General features: G+C 37.5%; 1 protein-coding gene across 1 annotated transcript; it reads right to left on the bottom strand.

The window, feature by feature from the left end:
* Positions 1 to 20558: 20558 nt before the first annotated feature.
* On the bottom strand, positions 20559 to 23082 carry LOC132270985 (uncharacterized). Its single transcript, XM_059772202.1, has 2 exons — positions 22189 to 23082; positions 20559 to 21911 (listed from the first exon to the last, which is right to left on the bottom strand). Exon 2 carries the CDS (start codon positions 21718 to 21720, stop codon positions 20773 to 20775), a length of 948 nt encoding a protein of 315 aa, XP_059628185.1. The 5' UTR covers positions 21721 to 21911; positions 22189 to 23082; the 3' UTR covers positions 20559 to 20772.
* Between the last annotated feature and the right edge of the window lie 669 nt (positions 23083 to 23751).

The raw sequence follows: 23751 nt of genomic DNA, 5'->3' as shown, positions 1-23751 counted from the left end.
TTTTGGGAAAAATATTTGAGAAAAGGATTTTGTGAAAACCCGGACGCCAAGGGGGTACCGAGGGTCCGTGGAGTTAATGTAACCTAGAGGGAATTAGGGAGATCACCCTAGCGTGGTTGAGCTATCTAGGCCCCAAATGACGCCGCGGGGTTCCCAAGGGTCAGAGACAGTAGCCAATCCTTCTCTCGTGTCACCAAGGGGGTACCGAGGGACGGGTTACGTTAAAGGTTTGAAAAGTGAAGAATTGAAGTGAATTGGAAATGGGGAGTGACATACATGACATTGCATATCATGGTACGTCATTGTTTATTTTGAATTTGGAATTGATGTTGTATTTTCCCCCGGTTTAACATGATCTCGTTCCCTATTGTTCTATTCATTGTTTAAATTCACGGGGTCACAAGAAGTGTGTCTTAGGCACCACCTACTGAGCAACTTGCTCATCCCATTCATTTAACATTTTTTTAGGATTCGGGAAGGAAGTAGTTGACGCAGACCCTTCACAAGCTTAAGGAGGACTAGGAATCTATTTATGCCATCTTTTGTATATTTACCACACTTTTGTAACGCCTTAAAACCATAGTGAAGTGTATTCATTTTGCTAGCCATGGTCATGTATTATAAACTATAACTTTTGTTGGTATTTTAAAGGGAAGTGAGACTATGTAAATATTTTATGATGAATGGGAAAGGAAGCTATATTTTGATCTTTTATTGATGCTTTCCAATTGTATGAGGTCATGCTTTATTGTCGTAAATTCGGAATTTAACTGCATAACAGGTCTAGCATAGATTTAGCTGGAAATGAGCATAGTGAGGAATCATTCCAGAGAGTTGAGTCATAGGAAGCCTTGCTTCGGCCAGTTGATCCTCACCATCAGCCGACCGAGGCCCAAGGTTCAGCCGACCGAACCTCCTTCATCAGCCAACTGACAGGCCAATTTTAGAAAGTCCCGAGAGCATGCTAATTTCACAATCGTTTCAGCCGGCTGACCATGTAGGTCAACCGACCGATTTAGCCTTGTTAGCCGGCCGAACAAGGGTTTTTAGGCAGCTGATTTATCTTCTTTGACTTGCACATTTGACCATCTTTGTAAAATAGTGCCCTTGGGGTATTTTTGACCTACGACTGACTCATGTGTCATGTATTGATGTAGGAAATGATAGTGTCATCCTTAGTTGACCTCGGGTTCTGGTAAGGACCTGGTTAACGGTTCGAACCTACGGGTTCGGGTCATTACATATTTGGTATCAGAGCAATGGTTCGAATACCATTAGGACGACGGGTAGATTCCTACTTGGGATTGCGTGGGGAAGTTGAATTGCATGATTATGTGCTATATGTTAAAGTGTTTAAATGTTTGAGAAGCATGCTTACTTGTTTACTTGCTTACCTGTTTATTTACCTGCGTGATCACATGCTTATATGTTTATAGTTTTGAGGGCATGCCTAATTGCTAAGTGCTTACGTGTTTAAACGCTAAAATTTGTGTTATATGGCCATGCATGTGAAATAGTTATATGATCCGACTATGAAAATGAAATGGGAATGTATTGGAAAGTATGTTATACGTGATAAGATGGCAAGCTGTGAGCATGGATTGTGTAAGTGTGTAGTATATGAAATGATGATGAGGATGGAAGGGATATTTAATTTCACTTAATAATTTAATGGACTCATTGTTTAAACTTATGTGATAAGACATGGTTGTGTCAAGGTTTATGCTTCGGTTATTCTGTATATATATATATATAAGTATGTTTTGTGTACATACCTGTATTCTTATATATATATGTGGTCAAGCATAGAATGGTAGTGTGAGTTTTGACCTGAGTAGGCGAGGAGCTCGATTGCTTCAGGGTTGTGGGTGCCAGTTTTTATCGAACGAATGACTTGGGCGTCTAGCTCGTGGATTGAGCTATTTAGCGTGTAGTCATCCTGATCTTCTTAATTGCATTTTGTGCGGTGCTTAGAGCAGGACTTTAGAACGGGTTCATATTTCGTGGCAAGGTGACCTTGTTATGTGTGAGTTTCATATATTGGTGTACGAGTTCTAGTGACCGTGGAGGTCAAGTGTACGAGTGAGGGTTTCGGTATGACCTTAGGAGGTCAGTGTTTGTGACTTAGGTCATGGTTTGATATGGAGGTTCTTTTCGAATGGGTCGTAGTAGGTGTGATGGGGATTGTTTGAGTCACGAATGTAGTCTATGGATTGCAAATGTGTATTTTGAGCATTTTGGAACAGCTTAAGGAAGTGTGTTAGTTATGGTTGGTCGAGGGGTGATTCTCATTCCAGGAAACTGCAGGAGTGTGCCGCGGGTAATTGACTCTCGGTGAGTCGATTGCATGGCTCGGTCGATGAACGGAGTTCTAGGTTGGTATGGCTGTCTAGGGAGTCTTGAGGTAGTGTATAGTGGTTGGTTTTAGTTGTGTAGAGCAGGATTGCACTATAAGGCAGGTTCTATGAGGTTATTGAAGTGCTCGGTCGTTTACGGATGGAGTGATTGATGGTAAGTACTGTGTTACCAAATGGACTAGGTATTGGAAATTGAAAGTTGTGGACTGGAGTTGGATTTTATGTTGTGTTTGAGGTATCAGGAGAGTGTGCTTGGTGTTTGAGGACCCGAAAAGGTAGACTGATGATGAGAACGATTGGGACGAGGTTGATTTTGTGGGTTTAGTTGTTAGCCCCATTTGACTTTTGTTGGGGCCAAGGGTGTTTTGAGGAATGGTGAAGAGGGAAGGTAATGGTGTTGAACCTAGGTTATGAAGTTCTCTTGTTTAGGCATACAGATTGTCTTAGAATGAATGGTTTAAGTAGTCGGTTAAACGTTTGTAATTGATTGCATCGTTGATGATTTTAAGGAGACAATTGGGTGTTGAGTATTATGAGATTCGTGCTCATTTTGTTTTGAGGATTTGTTGGCATGGCACTGCCTTATAGATGTTCTTTTCTAGTGATAAAAATGGTCGTTGTGGGAAAAATTGAGAGTAATGGTCATCTTTTTGTTACGATGGTGTTGTTTTAAGGACGTTTGAGGAAGAATCACTTGGTGGTAACTTGATGATCCGGTGAGATGAGAGGTTCTAGTTGTCTTTCGGCAAGAATGTTAGTAAAGGTGTTATGGTGTGATGATTAGTTCTGATGAGCGGAACAATTTGAGGTATGATCCGAATGTGGTTTAGGATTGTAAGTGTTATTGTATGTTGTAAGGTAAGTGATGGAATTGTGCGCCAATTGAGGCAATTGTGGTCAGCTTAGCCTTTAGAACTAGAGAGAGGTGTTTCCATGTAGGCATCTCTATCTTTTGAAGAATCAGTGGGTTGTTGAGACTGAGGTCATGGGTGGTGGTTGTTTCGCCGCACTACACCACAAGCCTAGAAAGTGTGCATTAAGGCAAGGGCCAAGTTTTATATTTATAAAAGCCACTACTACTTTCACTAAAAATATAGTTAGAGTGAGTAAGGATCGTCCCAAGGGATTGAGTTGTTGTACTAGCTTGTGGAATCACTATTAGGGTTAGTAGGTCGAGTGATCAAACAAATAGTTGGTTGGTCGATTAAACTAGAGAACAAATTAAACTAAAGTAATTGAATGCAATAAAGAGTAAGTAAGAGAGAGAGATCTTGGGATTTAGAGGTCACCACCAAACAATACTTTTCTACACCCTTAACAAGTGACTAATGAGGGAAATGTGTGTTGCAATATTGATGTGTGTGTGTGTTTGGTTGATTCAATTAGCAAGGGTGACCAATTAAGTATATATTGTCTTAGTAGCATGTGAAAAACACAATATATCTAGCAAGTCATTAATCCTTTCATTAAGCTCACAAGCCAAATACACCACAAGGTTAGAGACATATGCTACTTGCATTCAAAAGTATGGAACATCAAACAACAAGCATGGATTGTCTCACATCTAACAACTATGCTACCACTACACTACAATTAAGCTAATGACATGAAATTAAACTAATTAAGCTAAGGGAGAGGCACAATCCATCAAGAAATGAGCATGAACCATTAAGAAAATTACAAGAGCATTCCATTAAGCATTATGTCTTGACAATCTCTAGATCTATGGCATTAATACACATAGACATGCATCAATAACACAAGAAATAGAGACAAATACATGAACATCTATTCTAGCATACATAGACATATGGATACAATGAAATGATCAATTGGAAACATTAAACCACATAAATCATTGAATAAACAAGATCTATATATATAAAAATGCCAAAACATGTATTACAACACTAATCCCTCAATAATACACAAAATCAAGATGTAGAAAGCATGCTTGGGGCTAACTCTAGCCCTAAGAGGATGTCTAGCCACTCATGGTAATGCTTCTCCAACCCTCAAGGGCAAACTCCATGGAAGAAATCTACTTCTTGGTTGATGAAGAGCTCCCAAGCTTGTGTCTTTAGCCTTCTCCTCATTTCTTCCTCCCTAAGAATAGCCTCTATTGTGATAGATGAGTCCTAAGAATGCTAATCCCTCTTCCTCAAAAAGTGTATCATATTCTTTATATAGGTAGGTCAAGTGACACACAAAATGAGCTGGGGTTGTGCACAAAAATATTCCCCAATGACTGGATAAGGACAGCTTTCAATGAGTTGGAAATTTAACTTTTTTGCACTGGAGGAAGTTTGATAGATTAAACCTTGGACTTGGATTGATCGAATATGGCTGAGATCTATCGAACTGAAGTTGGATCGATCCTCAATGGCGGCGCCTTTTTGGATAAAAACAAATCTAAGATATTTCGAAGATATTTTTGGGAAAAGGACAAAAGTGGTTGGTAGGGTGGTACAACTAAATAAGATCAATCATTTAGATAAGGACAAGGTAGTTCGATCGATCGAATAATGATGTTGGATCGATCGAACTTTTGAGATCTCTGAAAATGTCATCATGGCTCTGATCCATCTTGAAGTGCTAAGATCGATCATGTTGGATCGATCGAACTTTGATCTGAGATCGATCATAGATGTTGAATTCCACCTTTTGCTTCCACTTGGTTCCTTTCTTTGATTCATCCCAAAATTGCTTCATTTCTGCTCTTATTTGGCTGAGTTAGCTTATTTTCGGGATAAGTTCCTGAAAATGGAAATAACACGAAATCAATCTAAAACGGTAAAGTAAGATAGATAAAGGTACTAGAATGCTTAAGCTTAAGGGGTTTAAATACGCACTTTTCAGCGCTTATCAACGGGTCTTGTGTGTACGGTGATTGAAGCAGCGTCACGTGGGTAGGTAGAGATGAAATTGATGGTAAAGTGTCATTTTATGGCATAGAGGTTGTCGGTTGGGAGTGAATGATTCCAGGTAGAACGGGATGCGGTATCAGAAGGGTTATGATTGTTTCTTGTATTGGTGTGCCGTGAGCATCGGTGCTTTTACCTGATTGGTTTTGGTTAGCAGGAGTATCGCGGTGTGTCGTATGCGAGGTTTCTGTGTTGATAGAGTATGACGGTGCATTGGTGGAGAGGTCACCTAGAATCGAGTTCGTAGTCCTGTATGTGTTCCTAGTTGCTTCTTCTCATTGTGTGTAAGGATTCATTTCATTTCTGATGAGATTGGGTGTCCATGGTTGAACGATTGGTGAGTAGTGTGTAACAGGGTATCAGGTGTATTCCGATGAGAGTAGTCAGTCTTTTGTGAGAGTGGAGTTCGATCATTATCCTTTCCATTGTTCTAGTCTTGACAATGACGTTGTTTGTCGTGAGTTTTGTTCTCCGTTTAGGAGTTGTGTGCATCCGTGGGTGGACGGACCTGTGTGTGGTTTGTTATGTTGTTAGAGTTCACCGGTAAAGTTTGGTCGTATGGGTCGACTCACTTCCACGGAGGGAGGTGGAGTATTTGGTTTTTGGTAGTGCTTGTTCTAAGAATGGTTTTGACTGGTGGAATGTGAAGCAGGGGTTGTCGAATAGGGATTTTTTTTTCCGGTGTAAGGTGCTATTGGTGATAGCTAGGGGTGTGTCGTGAATCATAAGCTTGAGGATGGTTAGGTGATGTGATGCGAGTCATGTACTCGGGTGTTTTTATTGATGTCTGATTTGAGCAGTGTCTTGAGGACAAATGTTGGTATTGTTTGAGTGCTAAGTGGCTAGAGAGTGATTGCGTGATTCCATTGGGGAATAATAGGGATGATTGACTTTGGTTTTGAGGTTTCAGACATGAGACGATCGTATTGTGCATTTTGAAGAAATAAGAATCGAATCGAATGATGTTATGATGTTGATTACCTGTTGTAGGTAATATGAGGTGACTGAAGTATTGGCGCTGTGTTACTTTAGCTTGTTATGATTGAGGTATGATTAGGGTTTTTAGAGCTAGTACGTGACTGTATAGTTGTTGAGGTTATGTAGAGCGACAAATTGATTAGAGAGTGGATCTCGTGGTTATTTTGAGAACTATGTGGGGTTGTGTTTGAGGTTTAAACTTGAGAACAGGAACGACATCTGTGTTAAGATCGGATCGATGATAAGAATGGCCTGGCCAGCCATATCTCCTGAGTCAGTTCATGTTTAGCACGATGTCGGGTCAAAGGTCCATGATTATTTTAGTTTGTCAGAAACAGTAAGAGTACGGAATTGCAGATTGTGTCGGTGTGACAGTGTGGATTCGGCTGGTTGTCACGGGTAACGAGGTGTGTTAGGTAGGATCAAGTATTCGATAAAAGGTTTGTGGTACGATAATTGATTATTGAAGATCTTGTTTTGAGGATTTGTATCCTGGGTACAGGATAGTGCGCTTTACTAATTTGGTGAAAAATGCTTATGCAGTTGTTGAGAGAATTGTTGTTTGATCATCTTGAGGTTAATAAGTATAGTGATCGTCGTATAGCGCGATTAGTAGTCATTGGTGCATGTAACGACCCGAACTCGGGGGTCCGAACCGTTAACCAGGTCCTTAACCGGACTCGAGGTCAACTAAGGACAACACCGTCTTTCCCTACGTCAAGACATGCCCCACAAGTCAATCCAGGGTTTAAAATACTTCGGGGACACAGTTTATATGCACTACTATAACAAAGGTCAAAGTACTGGTCAAAAGGGAAGGGTCAGCCAGCTGGTGGCCCTTGGTCAGTTGGCTGATAAGGCAGTTTAGGTCGGCTAACCTACATGGTCGGCCGGTCGAAATGATTGTGAAAAATGGTTGCTCTCGGGACTTTCCAAAATAGCATGTCGGTCAGCTGGTGAATGGGGTTCGGTCGGCCGAACTTGGGGTTTCGGTCGGCTGATGGTGAGGGTAAGCCGGCCGAAACAAGATTCTACACAACCCAACTCACTGGAATGATTTCTGGCTGTGTTTTTTACATACTAAACCTATACCGGACCTGTTATGCAGTTGAATTCCGAATTCACAGCAACAAAACATGGTATTATACAATTGAAAGGCATCAATAATAGGTCAAAACATAACTCCAATTCCCATTTCATCATCAAGTACTTACATAGTCTCAAATTGTATCCAACTACCCTTAAAAGTTATAGTTACAATACATGGCCATAATTTCCAAAACGAATACACTTTACAAGAGTCTGAGACTTTACAAAAGGATGACAGTTACACAGAAGGTGTCAAAAGTGGATTTCTATTCCTCCTTAAGCTTGTGGAGGATTGTCATCTGCCACTTCCTTCCCGGGCCCTGAAAAATGTTAAATGTAATGGGGTAAGCAATTTGCTCAGTAGGTGGTACCTAAGACACACCTCTTGTAATACCCCTAGTTTTAAAAAGGGATATAATTGGAATTTTACTATTTATTTTCTTATTTTCATTATTTATTTTATTATTTCTGGGTGCTTACGTGGCTATGTGTTGATGTGTTTATTTAAATTAATTAATTATTGATTTGCATTTATTATTTATTTGAATTAAATGGATTTAAGTGCTTTATGTGAATTATTTGAATTATTTAAATAGTTTAATTATTATGTGCTATTTAAATTGTTAATTTTATTATTCTATTTAAATTTCACTGTTGTAAGATTGGGTTATTAAATTAGATTAGGGTTTTAGCTTTATAATACATCTCACATATGTAGCTGACGTTTATATATCATAAGTTGGTCTATGGGCCGAGTAAGTCAGTTAGGGTATAATTGAACCTAGGATTATTTAGCCTATAAATATACGATTAATGTTCTGTCTAGGGTTTCAGAACCCTGTTCACGTTGGTGGAGGCAGAGGGAGACCAGAGAGGGCAAACAGAGTGTTCGCCGGGGAATTGAGGAGGACGTCGATTTAAGGTAAGTTCTAATCCTAACTCTATCCCGTTGACTTGTGTTCTTTGCATGTCTAATTCAACTCAGGAATAAATAAGAATCAAACTTAAACTGGTGTTCATGTCTTTAATTATTTTAAAGTGAATGTGGTCGTAGGTTGTGTACTGTTGTTTTACATACTTTCCTATGAAATTCTTAATCTAAGTCATGTAAACTGATGTACAAAGAGTTGAACTAGTTTATAAGACTCTGAGAAGCCTTAATATTACTCTGGTTCACATGATTGATTTACTTAGAACAGTTCGTGTTCTTGAATTATAAACTGCTCACTCTAACCTCTCGTGGCATAATTCTTGTTCCGATTGTTGTCGGTGAATGACTAAGGCATTAAACTATTTCTGGATTATACTGAGACATAACTTAAACTAGTAACAGCCTTAGTAATTTAGGACGGATGAACTGGACGTCGCCGGAGAGGATACAGTTGAAGGAAGCAAGCAGAACGGAAGAGAGGGGGAAAGATGCGGCTCCCCACAAGGGTGGAGCCGGCTCTAAAGCACTTAGAGGCGGCTCCACACACTTATGGAAGCAACTCCAAGAGGATGGAGGTGGCTCCACTTGTTTTGGAGCCTGCTTCATCCATTTTTTCTTTATTTTTTTGTTTTCTTTTCAGTTTTCTTTTGTGTTCCAGTGATTCTGTTGCTTCAGGACTTAATTCTTGAAGGTAACAGGGTCAGTACAGGCTGTGTTGGGAGTAGTCAGAGAGGTTCTAAGCTCTATTAAAACTTCAGTGAATAGGCTAATGAAAAATTAAACCAAATGGGTGTTTGCTTAAACCGTAGACAAATTTAAAATAAGCTAGACTACGGTTCATGGATGTACAGGAGTTTAAACTGCAAAATTTTAAGGCAATAATTTTCAGTGATGGATTACAGTTAATATGTTTCAGTAATCTCATATAGGTATGGAAGGTACAGGTTTCAATTTGTCTTAATGACTATACTTGAACATTAGGTAATTTAAATGAATTAGCTTACTGTTTCTGGGAGGAAGAGATTTGAAATTGCTTAAATCTTAGTATAGCAATTTTCATTGATGGTTCTGTAATTATTTAGGTACCAGTGTCTTGGAATCTAAGCCTGTGAAGTTATATACTCTGTTGTGCTTATTTGGAATAAATTAGTTTACATGTATGTCCTGCTTGGTCAATTATTTTATCATGCTAACATGGTACAATTGATGCTTATATTTAACATAATAGTATCAATTGTGGACTTATGGAATAGTTGGTATTTACTTATATATCGGTATTATCAATTATTGAATCTTAGGAAAGTAGTATGTATAAGCTTGTTAAATAATATAATTTTACCATGCTTAATCTGGAACCATTGATGTTTGTATCTAATGTTTTACTATAAATTGTTAGATATGTGAAATAGTTGATAACTACAATTATTATTATTTTATTAACTGCTGGATGATGGATTACATACACCGGTATGGGACGGTGACATGTCTAGGTTTGGATTAGTTTCAAAATACTACATCCTACCTACACGGAATAAGGGAACGGATTTTAAAACAAATCCTACTTATGCTTAAGTCAAAGAAGCTGCACAAGCTGAGTGACTCACTGGATTGGTTGTTATATATGTTAAGTCAAAGAAATTGCACAAGCTGAATGACTAACTGGATTCGTTATGGATAGTTAGGATCAGACTTTAAATATATTTTTATGGGACCATGATATGAGCTTAAGTCTCAGAGTCGTCGGTTAAAGAGCATATATGCAGTAGGATGCGTAGCTGGATATCAGAGGTTGAGGTGTACCTTGTTAGGTTTAGGTACTCATGCCCACCTATGAGTGCGTTTTCGCATGTTACCTTCTATTCAGGTTGAGACCCTCTCTATAGTCCAGTGAGAGTCCTATGGTGTGAATATACATACGTACGGATTAATAGCTATTATTGAGTTGGTTAGAATGTATATGCGTATTGAGTCTCTGCTTGGATTGTAGTACGTCAGAACTTGTTCGTGGGCCTGACCCACCTCTATTTTTCAGGTACTCATCAGTTCCAGACTTAGACTTGACCGTGCTGAGCAGAGACTACTACTTACTCTTCCGACGACGTAGGACTTTTCTCCATGGTTTACTCTAGATGTTCTTTAAGTTGCTTTCATTTCAGTTTGGATTATTATTAGGGGTCCATTAGAGATGAATTCCCGAGATGTATTAGAGTTGGAGAAGTTGGATGTATCAGATTAATTCTTTATTTATAAAATTTTATTCTTAGGTTTTCAGTTTTAGATTATCATTTTAGTTTCGTTTCAGTAGTTTTATTTATTCTTGTTTATCTTAACTGCATTCTGTGTTCATTTATTGCTAATTGGTTTGATATCCTTGGGTAATCGGGCATGGGCCTGGCCAACCCGCATCCAGAAATCTGGGGGTATCACAGTTGGTATTAGAGCACTCCAGGTTCTAGTGTCCTTAGGAGTGTTTTTGTTATAAGATTTCCGCGTTGCATCTCTTAAAAACTTAGAGCCATATTAGGATTCGTTGTACTCTATTTACGGTTCGTTAGGAGGAGTTAATGTTAATTGAATTCTGTAGATACAGAATGGTTGACACTAGGAGGAGGATGGGGTTCACGGTGAAAGCGATACGGACCCAAAGGCGTAAAGGAGTACGTTGTCGAGTACTTTGCCAGAAATAGAACTTAGGATAGAAGGTTTAGTTCCAAGGTTGGCATTACTTAGAAAGTATACGCATAGAACGGATCAGGGTGTAGGTGTTAGGTTGCCGCATGTCGGGGCAAATACAACTTCAGTTGTTCTCAAAAAGGAGACAAGCGAGGAGTAGGATTCTGAAAAGGATCCTAAGCGAGGAGATATCAGCGTATCCAAGAAAAGGGATATTGAAGTTTGAGGATGAAGGATCACACAAGTGTGCTTTTATTCACCAGCAGTATAGTGAATGGTACTAATGGAGTTGGTGTGAACCAATCTACATATAGTTAAAGTTTCGTATCATCTTTCCGGGAGTTATGTGAGAAGTACTCTTTAGGAGTTTGGGAATCGGATGGAGTTCTTACTAGAACAAAGACGTGATTTTATATCACATTTCGGAGAGTACGGGGATTAGGTTGTGACGTTCTACGTTGCGTTGTAAAGCCGCGATAGACGGTTTGCATTCTGTGTATAAGGAGGACGAGGGGAAACCCTTTGGTATTTGCTTAGGCAACCGATTATGTAATTAAGCTATAGTTAATGGATAGGTTTCAAGGTTTGATGATTACCAACGAAACTACGAAATGAACTTTTGTGACCTAATTTGGCAACTTGAGTTCAAAGGAGGTTTTCTTCTCTGGAATGGAGTATGACTTAAGTAGAGTTATATTTTGGTTGTTTTGTGTATTGTGTGTATCTACGTGTTTCATCTTTGATTGTTATATGTTTCGATTTTGTTATTACGTATTTCATTTTTGTTAATTAGTCCGGATTGGGAGTATGGATTGGTTGGGGACCCAAGTATGTGATTAACCAACTATTATTTTGATGACGTGAAGTAATAGCGCTATATGCGCTAGGATTTGTGGATATAGGGTCATAAGATTGGGTAGAGATACAAACTAGCCAATCTATTGGACCTGGATATGCATCATTACGTTATGCTACTTGGGAAGGGATAGTTCAACTACCCATAAGAGTCAAATAATTTAAAAGGATTAGTTTGATATGCTCTATGCTAGGTAGGGATTCGTTGGTACAACGCTATAATAATGGTGGTTGTAGTGTTGGGGATTCGTGAGGTTGTGGTGGGTAAAGATCACTGTAATGTCACTATGGTTTCGACGGAGGATTTTGTGCTAGTAGGTACTTGTTTGAATGACGCCAAGAGAGGATAATGGACTGATTAAAGCTTCATCAGTCTATTTGTAATCACGACATGATTTTTGAGGGGGTCATTTGAAGGAATTACTGGGGTTGCATTTGGAGGAGGAACCAAAGTTTCTACACTGTATAAAATGTAGGAATTTTGTTTGTTTGTTTGTTTGTTTGTTTGTTTTTGGGGGTATTTTTCGCAACAATTAGCTGTTGCTCCGATACTGATGACTCTATGGAGGATGGGAAAAGTTCCATATTCCTTTGAGGCGAGGCAATGAGTCAGATTGACACTTACTTATTAGAGAAGTAGGGTGTGTTAAGGATAGAAAGGTGAGACCGAACACCTATATAAGGAAACGGTGCACGGTGTGGGTGAAAAAGTCATAACGAGTTGATCTTCGATGAAGACAAGTTGGTACTTTCTGTAGACAAACGGGAAGGAGGATATAAGGACTGAGATTCACATCTCTTAGTTCTTTATTCATCCCGGGGCAACATAAAATGCTTCATGGTATAAAGCAGTTGTTTGTAGGATCGGCAAGCAGAGGAACGTGGTGATTTGGATTCCATTTCTAATATGATCGAGATGGACCATTCGAGATTACGAGACCCTTGTAGACATTTTCTATGTTCAAATGATAGACCTTTTTCATGGATTTGGATGAGGGGTTGCTAACTTTTACAAAGGATCGGGATTTGGTTGGGATGTTGGTTCGTTTCATTATTAAATCAGCCAAATTCTGGTTTATTGCGAACTGGTGGGTCATCAGTTCGTATGAATAGAGGGGATTACAAGACGACTTAGATGCCTCAATGTGGTGATTCACATTTTGCATTAAGTTCTGTCCGGGGGAAAGGAATAGGGAGGTGGATGCTCTCAACAATCGATCGGATATTCTTATCTTGCGATTCATTGTTGAGTTCATAGTGGCAGTTTCACTTGTATAACAATGACACGGGCTGTTATTACTGGAAATAAAGAAGTCAACTGCACATATGGGGGTTGATCTTCGTGTAGGTGTTACCTTACTCAGTTAGAGCTTAAGGTACTGACGAGCGATTTGTAGTTTTGTTAGTGCTGTCAGAATGAATGCGATTTCACAATCGACACTTCTTCTCAATGCACTTGGATGGTTATCAGGAACATCAAGACATCAACTGTCAGTTCTAGGGATCAGGTTTGGCACGAGACATGTATATAACTGCCTATACGAGAAACATTTGTTTGAAAGGTAGACGATGGATAACCGGAGCTCATTGGAGATTTTTGCCACTGCCTAAATCAAAATGGGAGTGGGAAACAGTTGATTTGGGGATGTCTTCTATATTAGAAGTAAGGTGCGTTACTGAGGAATGTCAGTTTTTATATATTACATTGACGTTCATGGAGGGTGTTTCTCTATTTAGGCGGTAGCCTATCAATTTGTGATTTACAACGTTAGGATGAGACACATAGAAGTTTTACACATTTATGCTATGTACCTTGGAGGAATGTGGATCTGTACCCTGTTTAAACAATTTGGGTAAGGATAGGAAGTTGCTCAACACAACTTACGTGATGCATAACTTTTATGTTTCATTGATATGGAACCCATAAGTTTCATTGGAGGATTTGGAATTTAGTGGAGCTCCTGCATAGCGGCAACATCCACCAATGGAATGGAAATGAATTTTAACAAAAATATTTCAGAATTTCGTGAATTATGAGGACGGAATCCCGTTTGTTAGGGGGGAAGAATGTAATACCCCTAGTTTTAAAAAAGGATATAATTGGAATTTTACAATTTATTTTATTATTTTTATTATTTCTTTTATTATTTCTGGGTGCTTACGTGGCTATGTGTTGATGTGTTTATTTAAATTAATTAATTATTGATTTGCATTTATTATTTATTTGAATTAAATGGATTTAAGTGCTTTATGTGAATTATTTAAATAGTTTAATTATTATGTGCTATTTAAATTGTTAATTTTATTATTCTATTTATATTTCACTGTTGTAAGATTAGGTTATTAAATTAGATTAGGGTTTTAACTTTATAATACATCTCACATATGTAGCCGACGTTTATATATCATAGGTTGGTCTATGGGCCGGGTAAGTCAGTTAGGGTATAATTGAACCTAAGATTATTTAGCCTATAAATATATGATTAATGTTCTGTTTAGGGTTTGAGAACCCTGTTCACGTTGGTGGAGGCAGAGGGAGACCAGAGAGGGCAAATAGAGTGTTCGCCGAGGAATTGAGGAGGACGTCGGTGTAAGGCAAGTTCTAATCCTAACTTTATCCTATTGACTTGTGTTCTTTGCATGTCTAATTCAACTCTAGGAATAAATAAGAATCAAACTTAAACTGGTGTTCATGTCTTTGATGTTTTTAAACTGAATGTGGTCGTGGGTTGTGTACTGTTGTTTTACATACTTTCCTATGAAATTCTTAATCTAAGTCATGTAAACTGATGTACAAAGAGTTGAACTAGTTTATAAGACTATGAGAAGCCTTAATATTACTCTGGTTCACATGATTGATTTACTTAGAACAGTGCGTGTTCTTGAATTATAAACTGCTCGCTCTAACCTCTCGTGGCATAATTCTTGTTCCGATTGTTGTCGGTGGATGACTAAGGCATTAAACTATTTCTGGATCATACTGAGACATAACTTAAACTAGTAACAGCCTTAGTAATTTAGGACAGATGAACTAGACGTCGCCGGAGAGGACACAGTTGAAAGAAGCAAGCAGAACGGAAGAGAGGGGGAAAGAGGCGGCTCCCCACAAGGGTGGAGCCGGCTCTAAAGCACTTGGAGGTGGCTCCACACACTTGTGGAGGCAGCTCCAAGAGGATAGAGGCGGCTCCACTTGTTTTGGAGCCTGCTTCATCCATTTTTTCTTTATTTTGTCGTTTTCTTTTCAGTTTTCTTTTGTGTTCCAGTGATTCTGTTGCTTCAGGACTTAATTCTTGAAGGTAAAAGGGTCAGTATAGGCTGTGTTGGGAGTAGTCAGAGAGGTTCTAAGCTCTATTAAAACTTCAGTGACTAGGCTAATAAAAAATTAAACCAAATGGGTGTTTGCTTAAACCGTGGACAAATTTAAAATAAGCTAGACTACGGTTCATGGATGTAAAGGAGTTTAAACTGCGAAGTTTTAAGACAATAATTTTCAGTGATGGATTATAGTTAATATATTTTAGTAATCTCATATAGGTACGGAAGGTACAGGTTTCAATTTGTCTTGATGACTATACTTGAACATTAGGTAATTTAAATGAATTAGCTTACTGTTTCTGGGAGGAAGAGATTTGAAATTGCTTAAATCTTAGTATAGCAATTTTCATTGATGGTTCTGTAATTATTTAGGTACCAGTGTCTTAGAATCTAAGCCTGTGAAGTTATATACTCTGTTGTGCTTATTTGGAATAAATTGGTTTACATGTATGTCCTGCATGGTCAATTATTTTATCATGCTAACATGGTACAATTGATGCTTATATTTAACATAATAGTATCAATTGTGGACTTATGGAATAGTTGGTATTTACTTATATATCGGTATTATCAATTATTGTATCTTGGGAAAGTAGTATGTATAAGCTTGTTAAATAATGCAATTTTACCATGCTTAATTTGGAACCATTGATGTTTGTATCTAATGTTCTACTATAAATTGTTAGATATATGAAATAGTTGATAACTACAGTTATTATTTGTTTTATCAACTGCTGGATGATGGATTACATGCACCGGTATAGGACGGTGACATGTCTAGGTTTGGATTAGTTTCAAAATATTACATCTTACCTACACGGAATAAGGGAATGGATTTTAAAACAAATCTTACTTATGCTTAAGTCAAAGAAACTGCACAAGCTGAATGACTCACTGGATTGCTTGTTATATATGTAATGTCAAATAAGCTGCACAAGTTGAATGACCAACTGGATTTGTTATGGATAGTTAGGATCGGACTTTAAATATATTTTTATGGTACCGCGATATGAGCTTGAGTCTCAGAGTTGTCGGTTAGGGAGCATATATGCAGTAGGATGCGTAACTGGATATGAGAGGTTGAGGTGTACCCTGTTAGGTCTAGGTACTCATGCCCACCTATGAGTACGTTTTCTCATATTGCCTTTTATTCACGTTGAGACCCTCTTTATAGTCCAGTAAGAGTCCTGTGGTGTGAATATATATACATACGAACTAATAGCTGTTGTTGAGTTGGTTAGAATGTATATGCGTATCGAGTCTCTGCTTGGATTGTAGTAGATTATAACTTATTCGTGGGCCTAACCTACCTCTATTTTTCAGGTACTCATCAATTCCAGACTTAGACTTGATCGTGCTGAGCAGAGACTACTACTCACTCTTCCGACGACGTAGGACTTTTCTTCATGGTTTACTCTGGATGTTTTTTAAGTAGCTTTCATTTTAGTTTGGATTATTATTAGGGGTCCATTAGAGATGGATTCCCGAGATGTATTAGAGTTGAAGAAGTTGGATGTATCAGATTAATTCTTTATTTATAAAATTTTATTATGAGGTTTTCAGTTTTGGATTATTATTCTAGTTTCGTTTCAGCAGTTTTATTTATTCTTGTTTATCTTAACTGTATTCTGTGGTCATTTATTGCTAATTGGTTTGATATCCTCAGGTAATCGGGCGTGGGCCTGTCCAACCCGCATCCGGAAATCTGGGGGTATCACACCTCTTGTAGCCCCGTGAATTCAAATAATGAATAAGTGATGCGACCGAGCGCGTGCATAAAATAATGTACAACACTTAAGGGTTTGAAATAATGTTAAGTGGGCATCATATTTGATGTAACCCGAGCGTGTGCACAAAATAATGCACAACACTTTAGGTTTAGAATTAATGTCAAGTGGGCATCATATTTTATAATTTATAAACCGCTAGACACTTATACTATGTAGTATGAAGCGAGAAGGGATCGAACCCAAGAGATTGAACACGTGTTGTGATTAAACTTGATTTTAGTGCTTATGAGATTGCACAAGAGACAGAGAGATAGAGATAGAGAGAGAAAAAGATTTTTGGTGAAGTGATTAAACTAGAGTTAAATCGAAAGCATGGAAATAGAAATGACAATGCAAGTAAATTAAATTAAATTAAACTAAGAATTAAAGAGATATGAAGAGAGTCTTAGGGTTATGATTCACCACTAAGCCCATGCAATTAACTATTTGCTTTCAGTTCATGGGGAAATCATTAGTGTAATCATAGATGTGGTTACATTATCATCACAAATCACAATTGTAAGCATAAATTATCAACATCAAGAACGAATTGTCTACCTAATGACAACTAAACTAAAGTGTAGAACCCATTCAAGACTACGTCATAACCCACCATACACATTCACAAATGTATCCGATAAGAGCACACATCAATCAAAATGGTAATACTAATTGTAATTAGAAGTATGGATTAACATAATCAAGCACAAATTGTCTACTTTCCTACAATTAACTAATGACAAGTAAGCTAATTTGTAGAACAACCCATCAAGATTAAGTCTTTATCCATCAAATTAATTGACAATTGTATCAAATAAGTATCATGCTACGGCCATCACTAAACACAGCTACAAGGAGTATCTAGTGTAGAATATAATTCTAAAGTAATCACACATAGACATTAAATTTACATATAGAATTAATGGAAGAATTAAGTTTAAATCATCTAATAAAGAATAAAATCCCTAATTAATCATACATAGACATATAATCAACTGGAGATTACAATGAAAGAATTCATCAATACAATCCTTAATTTGTCAAATCAAGCATGTATATATAAAGAAATCACAAGGCCATACAATTAATTACAACATATTAATTCCCGAAGAAAAGAAATACAAAAATTTAGGTTACATGAACTTAGGGCTCATCCAAGCCCTAAGTGAAGAACTAGCTCATGGAGGAGATGATCATGGTATCAATAAGATCCATCTTTATCTTTTGGCTCCTTCTTCTTCTTCCTTCAATTGTAGACAAAACCTCTGTCAAATTTCTTGAAACCCTAACTTTCTCCTTTTTCCAGAGAGAACCTTCTATTTTACGATACGGAAAACTAAAATAAAAAAAAAAAAATCATTCTAATAATATTCACCTAAATAAAATAAATACTAACCCCAATCTAATGGCTCACTGGGCCTTAAGTAACAACTCTATTAAAGCCTAATAGTTCACAAAATAAGCCCAAACAATAAAAAAAAATCTGTAATGTTGCCAAGTCCTGGGGAATCGATACCCTACCTTGGGGGATCGATCCCCCTAGAGTTGGAAATTTCCTTTAAGTCTTATTTAGCTCCATTTTGGCCCCGGACTAATTGGTTTGCTTCTTCATCTCTGGGAACATCATCAAAGGTCCGAGATTGACCGCTTTTGAAGAATAAACACACTATACAAGCAATGGACTACGACCTCTTTTTGTCATTTTCTGAAATTTTTCTAAATATCTTTGCTTGACTCCAAAAAGGCTTTAATGAACCGTTCTTATCTCATTTTAACTTTATTGCCCTGAAATACACATAAACATAAATTAGGACTAAAACATAAAATTAAGATAGATGCAAAGATTGAAATACCCTAACTTAGGTGCTGAAATGTGCAACATTTAAGCACTTATCACGCCCCCAAACTTAACTTAGATATTGCTAGTCCCTAACAATGAACTAAAGCATAGAAATGAAACAAACATATATACAACTATGAACTAATAAAACAAATAAAGATAACACCACTTTTGTAGGGATCACGGTTGCATTTAGCATATGCAACAAGTTTTTTAAACTCCTAAGTCACCCCTAGTGGACGAGTGAAGTCTCGTGAGGGTTTCCAAAAATGGTACCCACAAACATCAATAGCTTTTTCTTACTTGAGAAGCAACGACACATATTAAACAAGTGTTAAAAGTAGACTACCTCAAGTATGCAAATTTATGCCATTTCGAAGCTATTCTTAACATTTCAATATCATGTAAGTAAAAATGGTCCTCCACACATCAAACAAGTTAATCATGCAAATTGAATCAATTCTATCATTATTTTTGAGTGAACCGGCATCAAAATATGTTGCTATATCAGCAAATCAAAGTAATGGCATAGCCTTACCCTCAAACTAACATACAAATATAGTACTAGACATCAAGACATTGAATGAACCTTGTTATTCAATCAAACATTCTTTTTATTTATTTATTTTATTTTATTGATTTCATTATGACCATGTGCAATGTCCAAGTTCCTTAAGCTCTTTAATCACCCCATGTAACAAGCGTTGAACCAACGATCCCAAACCAGATGGTCTTAGGGCGTTAAGTGTAAAAACACTCCTAAAGACGTAATGACTCGGAATGGCTACGTAATGACTCGGAATGGCTAGGCTACGAACTCAAACTAATCATACATCTTACATTCTTTCCTTATCTTCCTTTTTAATCAGTTGACATGTTGAAAGAACGCAGTTTTTTTTTTTTTTTTTGCTAGGTCATTTTATCAAGAATGAAAGCTTTCAAAGCATACTAGCTCAATTGGGATAAACCAAGACAATAATCAATTAAGCATGTACCCCACAAATTGAATGCTAGTGTGCGCAAGTACAAGTGTAGAATTCTAAAATCAACTCTCAAAGTATTTTCAACCAACAAGATGATGTGTACCACAAGAGCAAACATGATATCAAAAATTAAAAATTTACCCCTAAATGGCATCCTAGAGCATACAAGAAGTATTAGACTCTAACAACTTGTTTTTCAAAGAAACTATGCTTCAAAAGTTCGAAATTATTGCCAAACACATCTCAAATCTCATCAAGCATTTAAAGCTTAACTTAAAATAGAGTGAATCATGATGACCTTACCCCCAAACTTAAACTGTATATTGTCCTCAATGTGCAATGAGAACAATGAAAAATGATGGAAAGAGTATACCGTGATGGCAAAGACTATGAAGTCCGGCAATGATCCAGTAGGAAAGCTGTCTCCCCCAAACTTGAATGCAAAAACCTAACTGTATAACCATACTAGTAAACTCACATCAAATACATATAGAATAAGCAATGCATACAGTTCAAAACAATATATAATAAGAAGCAAAGAAATATGAGATGAATGCCCTTGATAAAAGATAAAAGCAGTCATAACCAAGCATAAGGGCATACTGGTAACACATTTTTTTAAAAAAAAGAAACGAAGGAAAAAAACATGTATATACAACCAACAAAATAAAATAAATAAACAAAAATAAGAAAAATGGGCTAAGTTTAACGTCTCTAGCAAGACGGAATGATACTTTGCAATTTTTATTTTTTATTTATTTTATTTTATTTATTTATTATTGTTTTTTTTTATTATTATTTTTTAATTTGTCTTTTTTTTTTTTTTTCAAATGAATATGAATAATAAAGCCAAAAACAATCATCCATGTATATATCTATAGCAAAAACATCAATGCAAAACATATATGGATGAATTAAACCAAAATATTTCATCAAAACCCAGAATTACAGGTTCCTAAAATAACCAGCTCTAAATCACAAAAATCTGGCTATAGCCACATAAAATCCCATCCACTTAAAATAGAAAAATCTGAACAGCATAAAATAGACAAAAAAAATCATGCATCAAGTGGCAATGTGGAAGTGCGTGGGAGACTCGATGAAACAATCTCATATACATCTCGTAGTATGCGCTGGGTAGTGGTGTGCTGCTGTATAAGCTCAGCATGCTCGACTCGACGCTGCTCTTGAGATTCAGCTAACTCTGTCCTCAACTGCCCCACAATGGCATTGAATTCTGCCCTAGTCACCCCTGCAGACTCCTCTGCATGTGGTGACACAGCCTGTGCTATCTCATAACTAGCACCATCAGCAATCTGCTCCTCAGACCTCCCAACGACGTCCTCAACCAGGGCATTCACGTCCTCTCTAGCACTTGCTACCATGCCATCACCTTCTTTCTTGGCACTAGGCATATGAGAAAGGCTTAAGTTCCACTGTGCTAGCCCAAAAGTCACCCATGGAGCCTCAAAGATATCATCATTATCAACCACAAAGCGCCGAAGGACAAGGAACTGGGTAATAAGATACGGAAACGAAAGTTTCCATTTTTTCGCATTCGGATCCCCACTCGCCACTAAATGCTTCCAATATTTATGCATCTGGTTAAAGATGAAAGCTGGAACAGAAAACCATGCTCTAGTGTGGGTAGCATACAACGCTATTAAGAACTCTTGCCCCCGCTGTACCTTATGACCTATTGGAAAAACATTCCGTTTCAGAACCTGATTGAAAAACCACATATCCTTAGGTAGTGAGGACTTGCTGGCACAATTCTTCTTCTTCTTGTCACCATACTTCCCGTCACACATATCTTTAACAATAGAATGCACAGTAGGTTTTTTCGAGAATTTGCCAAAACATAGCTCCCCATTCTCTGCTAGTAAGTCAGTGGGGCACAAATGTGGACACCCCAATGCCTGGGCTATGTCTAAGACACCAAAGTAAATTCGGACACCATCAATGGTTGTAGCTAATATGTCCGGCGCATCACTAAACCATTCCATATTCTGATAAAACAGGCGCACAATACGGGGATATGCAACCTCTGCAGCTGGTCTAAAAAGGCAAGACAAACGCCTCCTTTCAAATTCTAACACCGCCCATTCAGTCGTGTCATTGTGGCGAAACGTACCTTCAATGTCGGAGGTAGTCTCAAAATCCAGACGTTTGTTGTGCTACACAGCTTTGGGAGTTTCTTTGGAGGGTTTGAGACGTTTGAAAGAAGAAACACGAGTCATTTCTTAAAGATTGAAATGTATGGGAAGTAATCCAAATTCAATAACCCTACTCCAATGACAAATTTTTTTTAAATCATCAATTCAAAATTTTTATGCACTTTTTTTTAACAACAATTCAACTGTTTTTTTTTTTTTTTTTTCAAAACATCAATGCAATTTTTTTTAAAACAGTGAAATCTGAAACCCAATTAACAACTCACAAACTTGCCAAAATCACAAAAAATCAGCACTTACCCACATACTCGCCGGAGAAAAGCCCAGTCAAAAGCCGCCGGAATCGCTGAAGAAACCAAATCAAAATCCAGCCAAAATCTCTGGAGGGAACAGCCAGTTGCAACGCCGGAAAAATAAAGGGCGAGTCTCAAACGGCGCCGGAATTTAAGCCCAGCCGGAATCGCCGGAAAGAGCCCAGTCGCAGCGCTGTTGAAGTACCAGCCGCGTCGGAAAATAAAAGGCGAAGCAAACGGCGAACTCAAACCATCGGCGGAGAAGAACTCAGTCCATGGCGCCGGCAAGACCAAGATGCGACTGTTTTTTTTTCTTCTTTTTAGTTTTTATTTCTTTGTTCAGACCTACAAACTCGCCGGAGAGGACCAAGCCGGAATCGGACTGATTCAAGCACGGCCGGAAGGACCTGCTACCCAGAAACCGTCGGCGCTGCGAATCACGGCTGGAGAAGACAGTACCCGCGACATCGGAAAAAGAAAAGGGCGAATCAAACGGCGGCCTTTATAGCGTTTTAAAACGGCGCCGCTGTTTAACCGTGGCCGGAGAAGAATGACCCTATCTTAATCGCCGGAGAAAAACAGCGACCCAAATGCGACGCCGGAAGAGAAACAGCCGCGATCTGAACTCCACTTCCCCAATCGCACCCAACTCAGCCAAAGATGGGCGAAGCAAAGGGTGAACTGTGAAATTGACGCCCAATTCAACACCGCGGAAGAGAAGAGCGAACAGAGAGGGACGGTCTAAGAACTTGGGAGTTTGGATTTGGGTGAAGAGGTTTGAGGGTTGGGCAGTGAATGGAGGCGAGAGAGAGAGATGGTAAGGGCAAGGTTAAGGGGTTCGATCACCCCTAAGCAAGGATCGACAATTTTATACAAAAAAAAAAAAAAAGTTCCCCCTCACTGTGTAATGTGAGAAAGTTGTGGGGATTGATTCCCATCCACTTGGTTTATTTTTTTTTTTTTTTTGTTGTTCACTGTCAAAAGCATGGATTGATCTCCCATTGTAGGATCAACCCAATGTTTTTGTTTTTAATTTTTTAATTTTTTTATTATTATTTTTTAAAAAAACAATAAAACTGAAAAGAATATATACACTAAAATAATATATAGATAAAATAAAAAAATAATAAAAAATAAAATTGAAATAAAATCACAAAACAACCTATACAAACTAGGACTATTTTTTTTTTTAATTTTTTTAATTTTTTATGTTTTTGAATAAAACAAAATAAAAATGAAATATATAATAATAATAATAATAATAATAATAATAATAATAATAATAATAAATAAATAATAATAAAAATGAAAATAAAATAAAATAAAAACCTACATTATCCATTACAATTTTTTTAATTTTGTTATTTATTTATTTATTTATTTTTCTTTTTGAATTTAAAAATGCATAAATGCACAAAAGGAAAAAGAAAAAAAGAAAAAAAATTAAAATAAAATAAAATAATAATAAAATGTAAATTAACATGTAATGAAGGAGAAACTCGAAACAACTAGTGTTTAACGTCGCTAGAAAGACGTTGTGGCAACTCACTAGTCGAAAGAATCAAAAATC

This window comes from Cornus florida, unplaced genomic scaffold, assembly GCF_030987335.1.
Source record: "Cornus florida cultivar Cherokee Brave unplaced genomic scaffold, ASM3098733v1 CherokeeBrave_3.0.0_Hap2_Chr08, whole genome shotgun sequence".
NCBI classification, from domain to species: Eukaryota; Viridiplantae; Streptophyta; class Magnoliopsida; order Cornales; family Cornaceae; genus Cornus; species Cornus florida.
The sequence above is the reverse complement of the archived record's forward strand: the minus strand, read 5'-3'. Positions and strand labels throughout refer to the sequence as shown.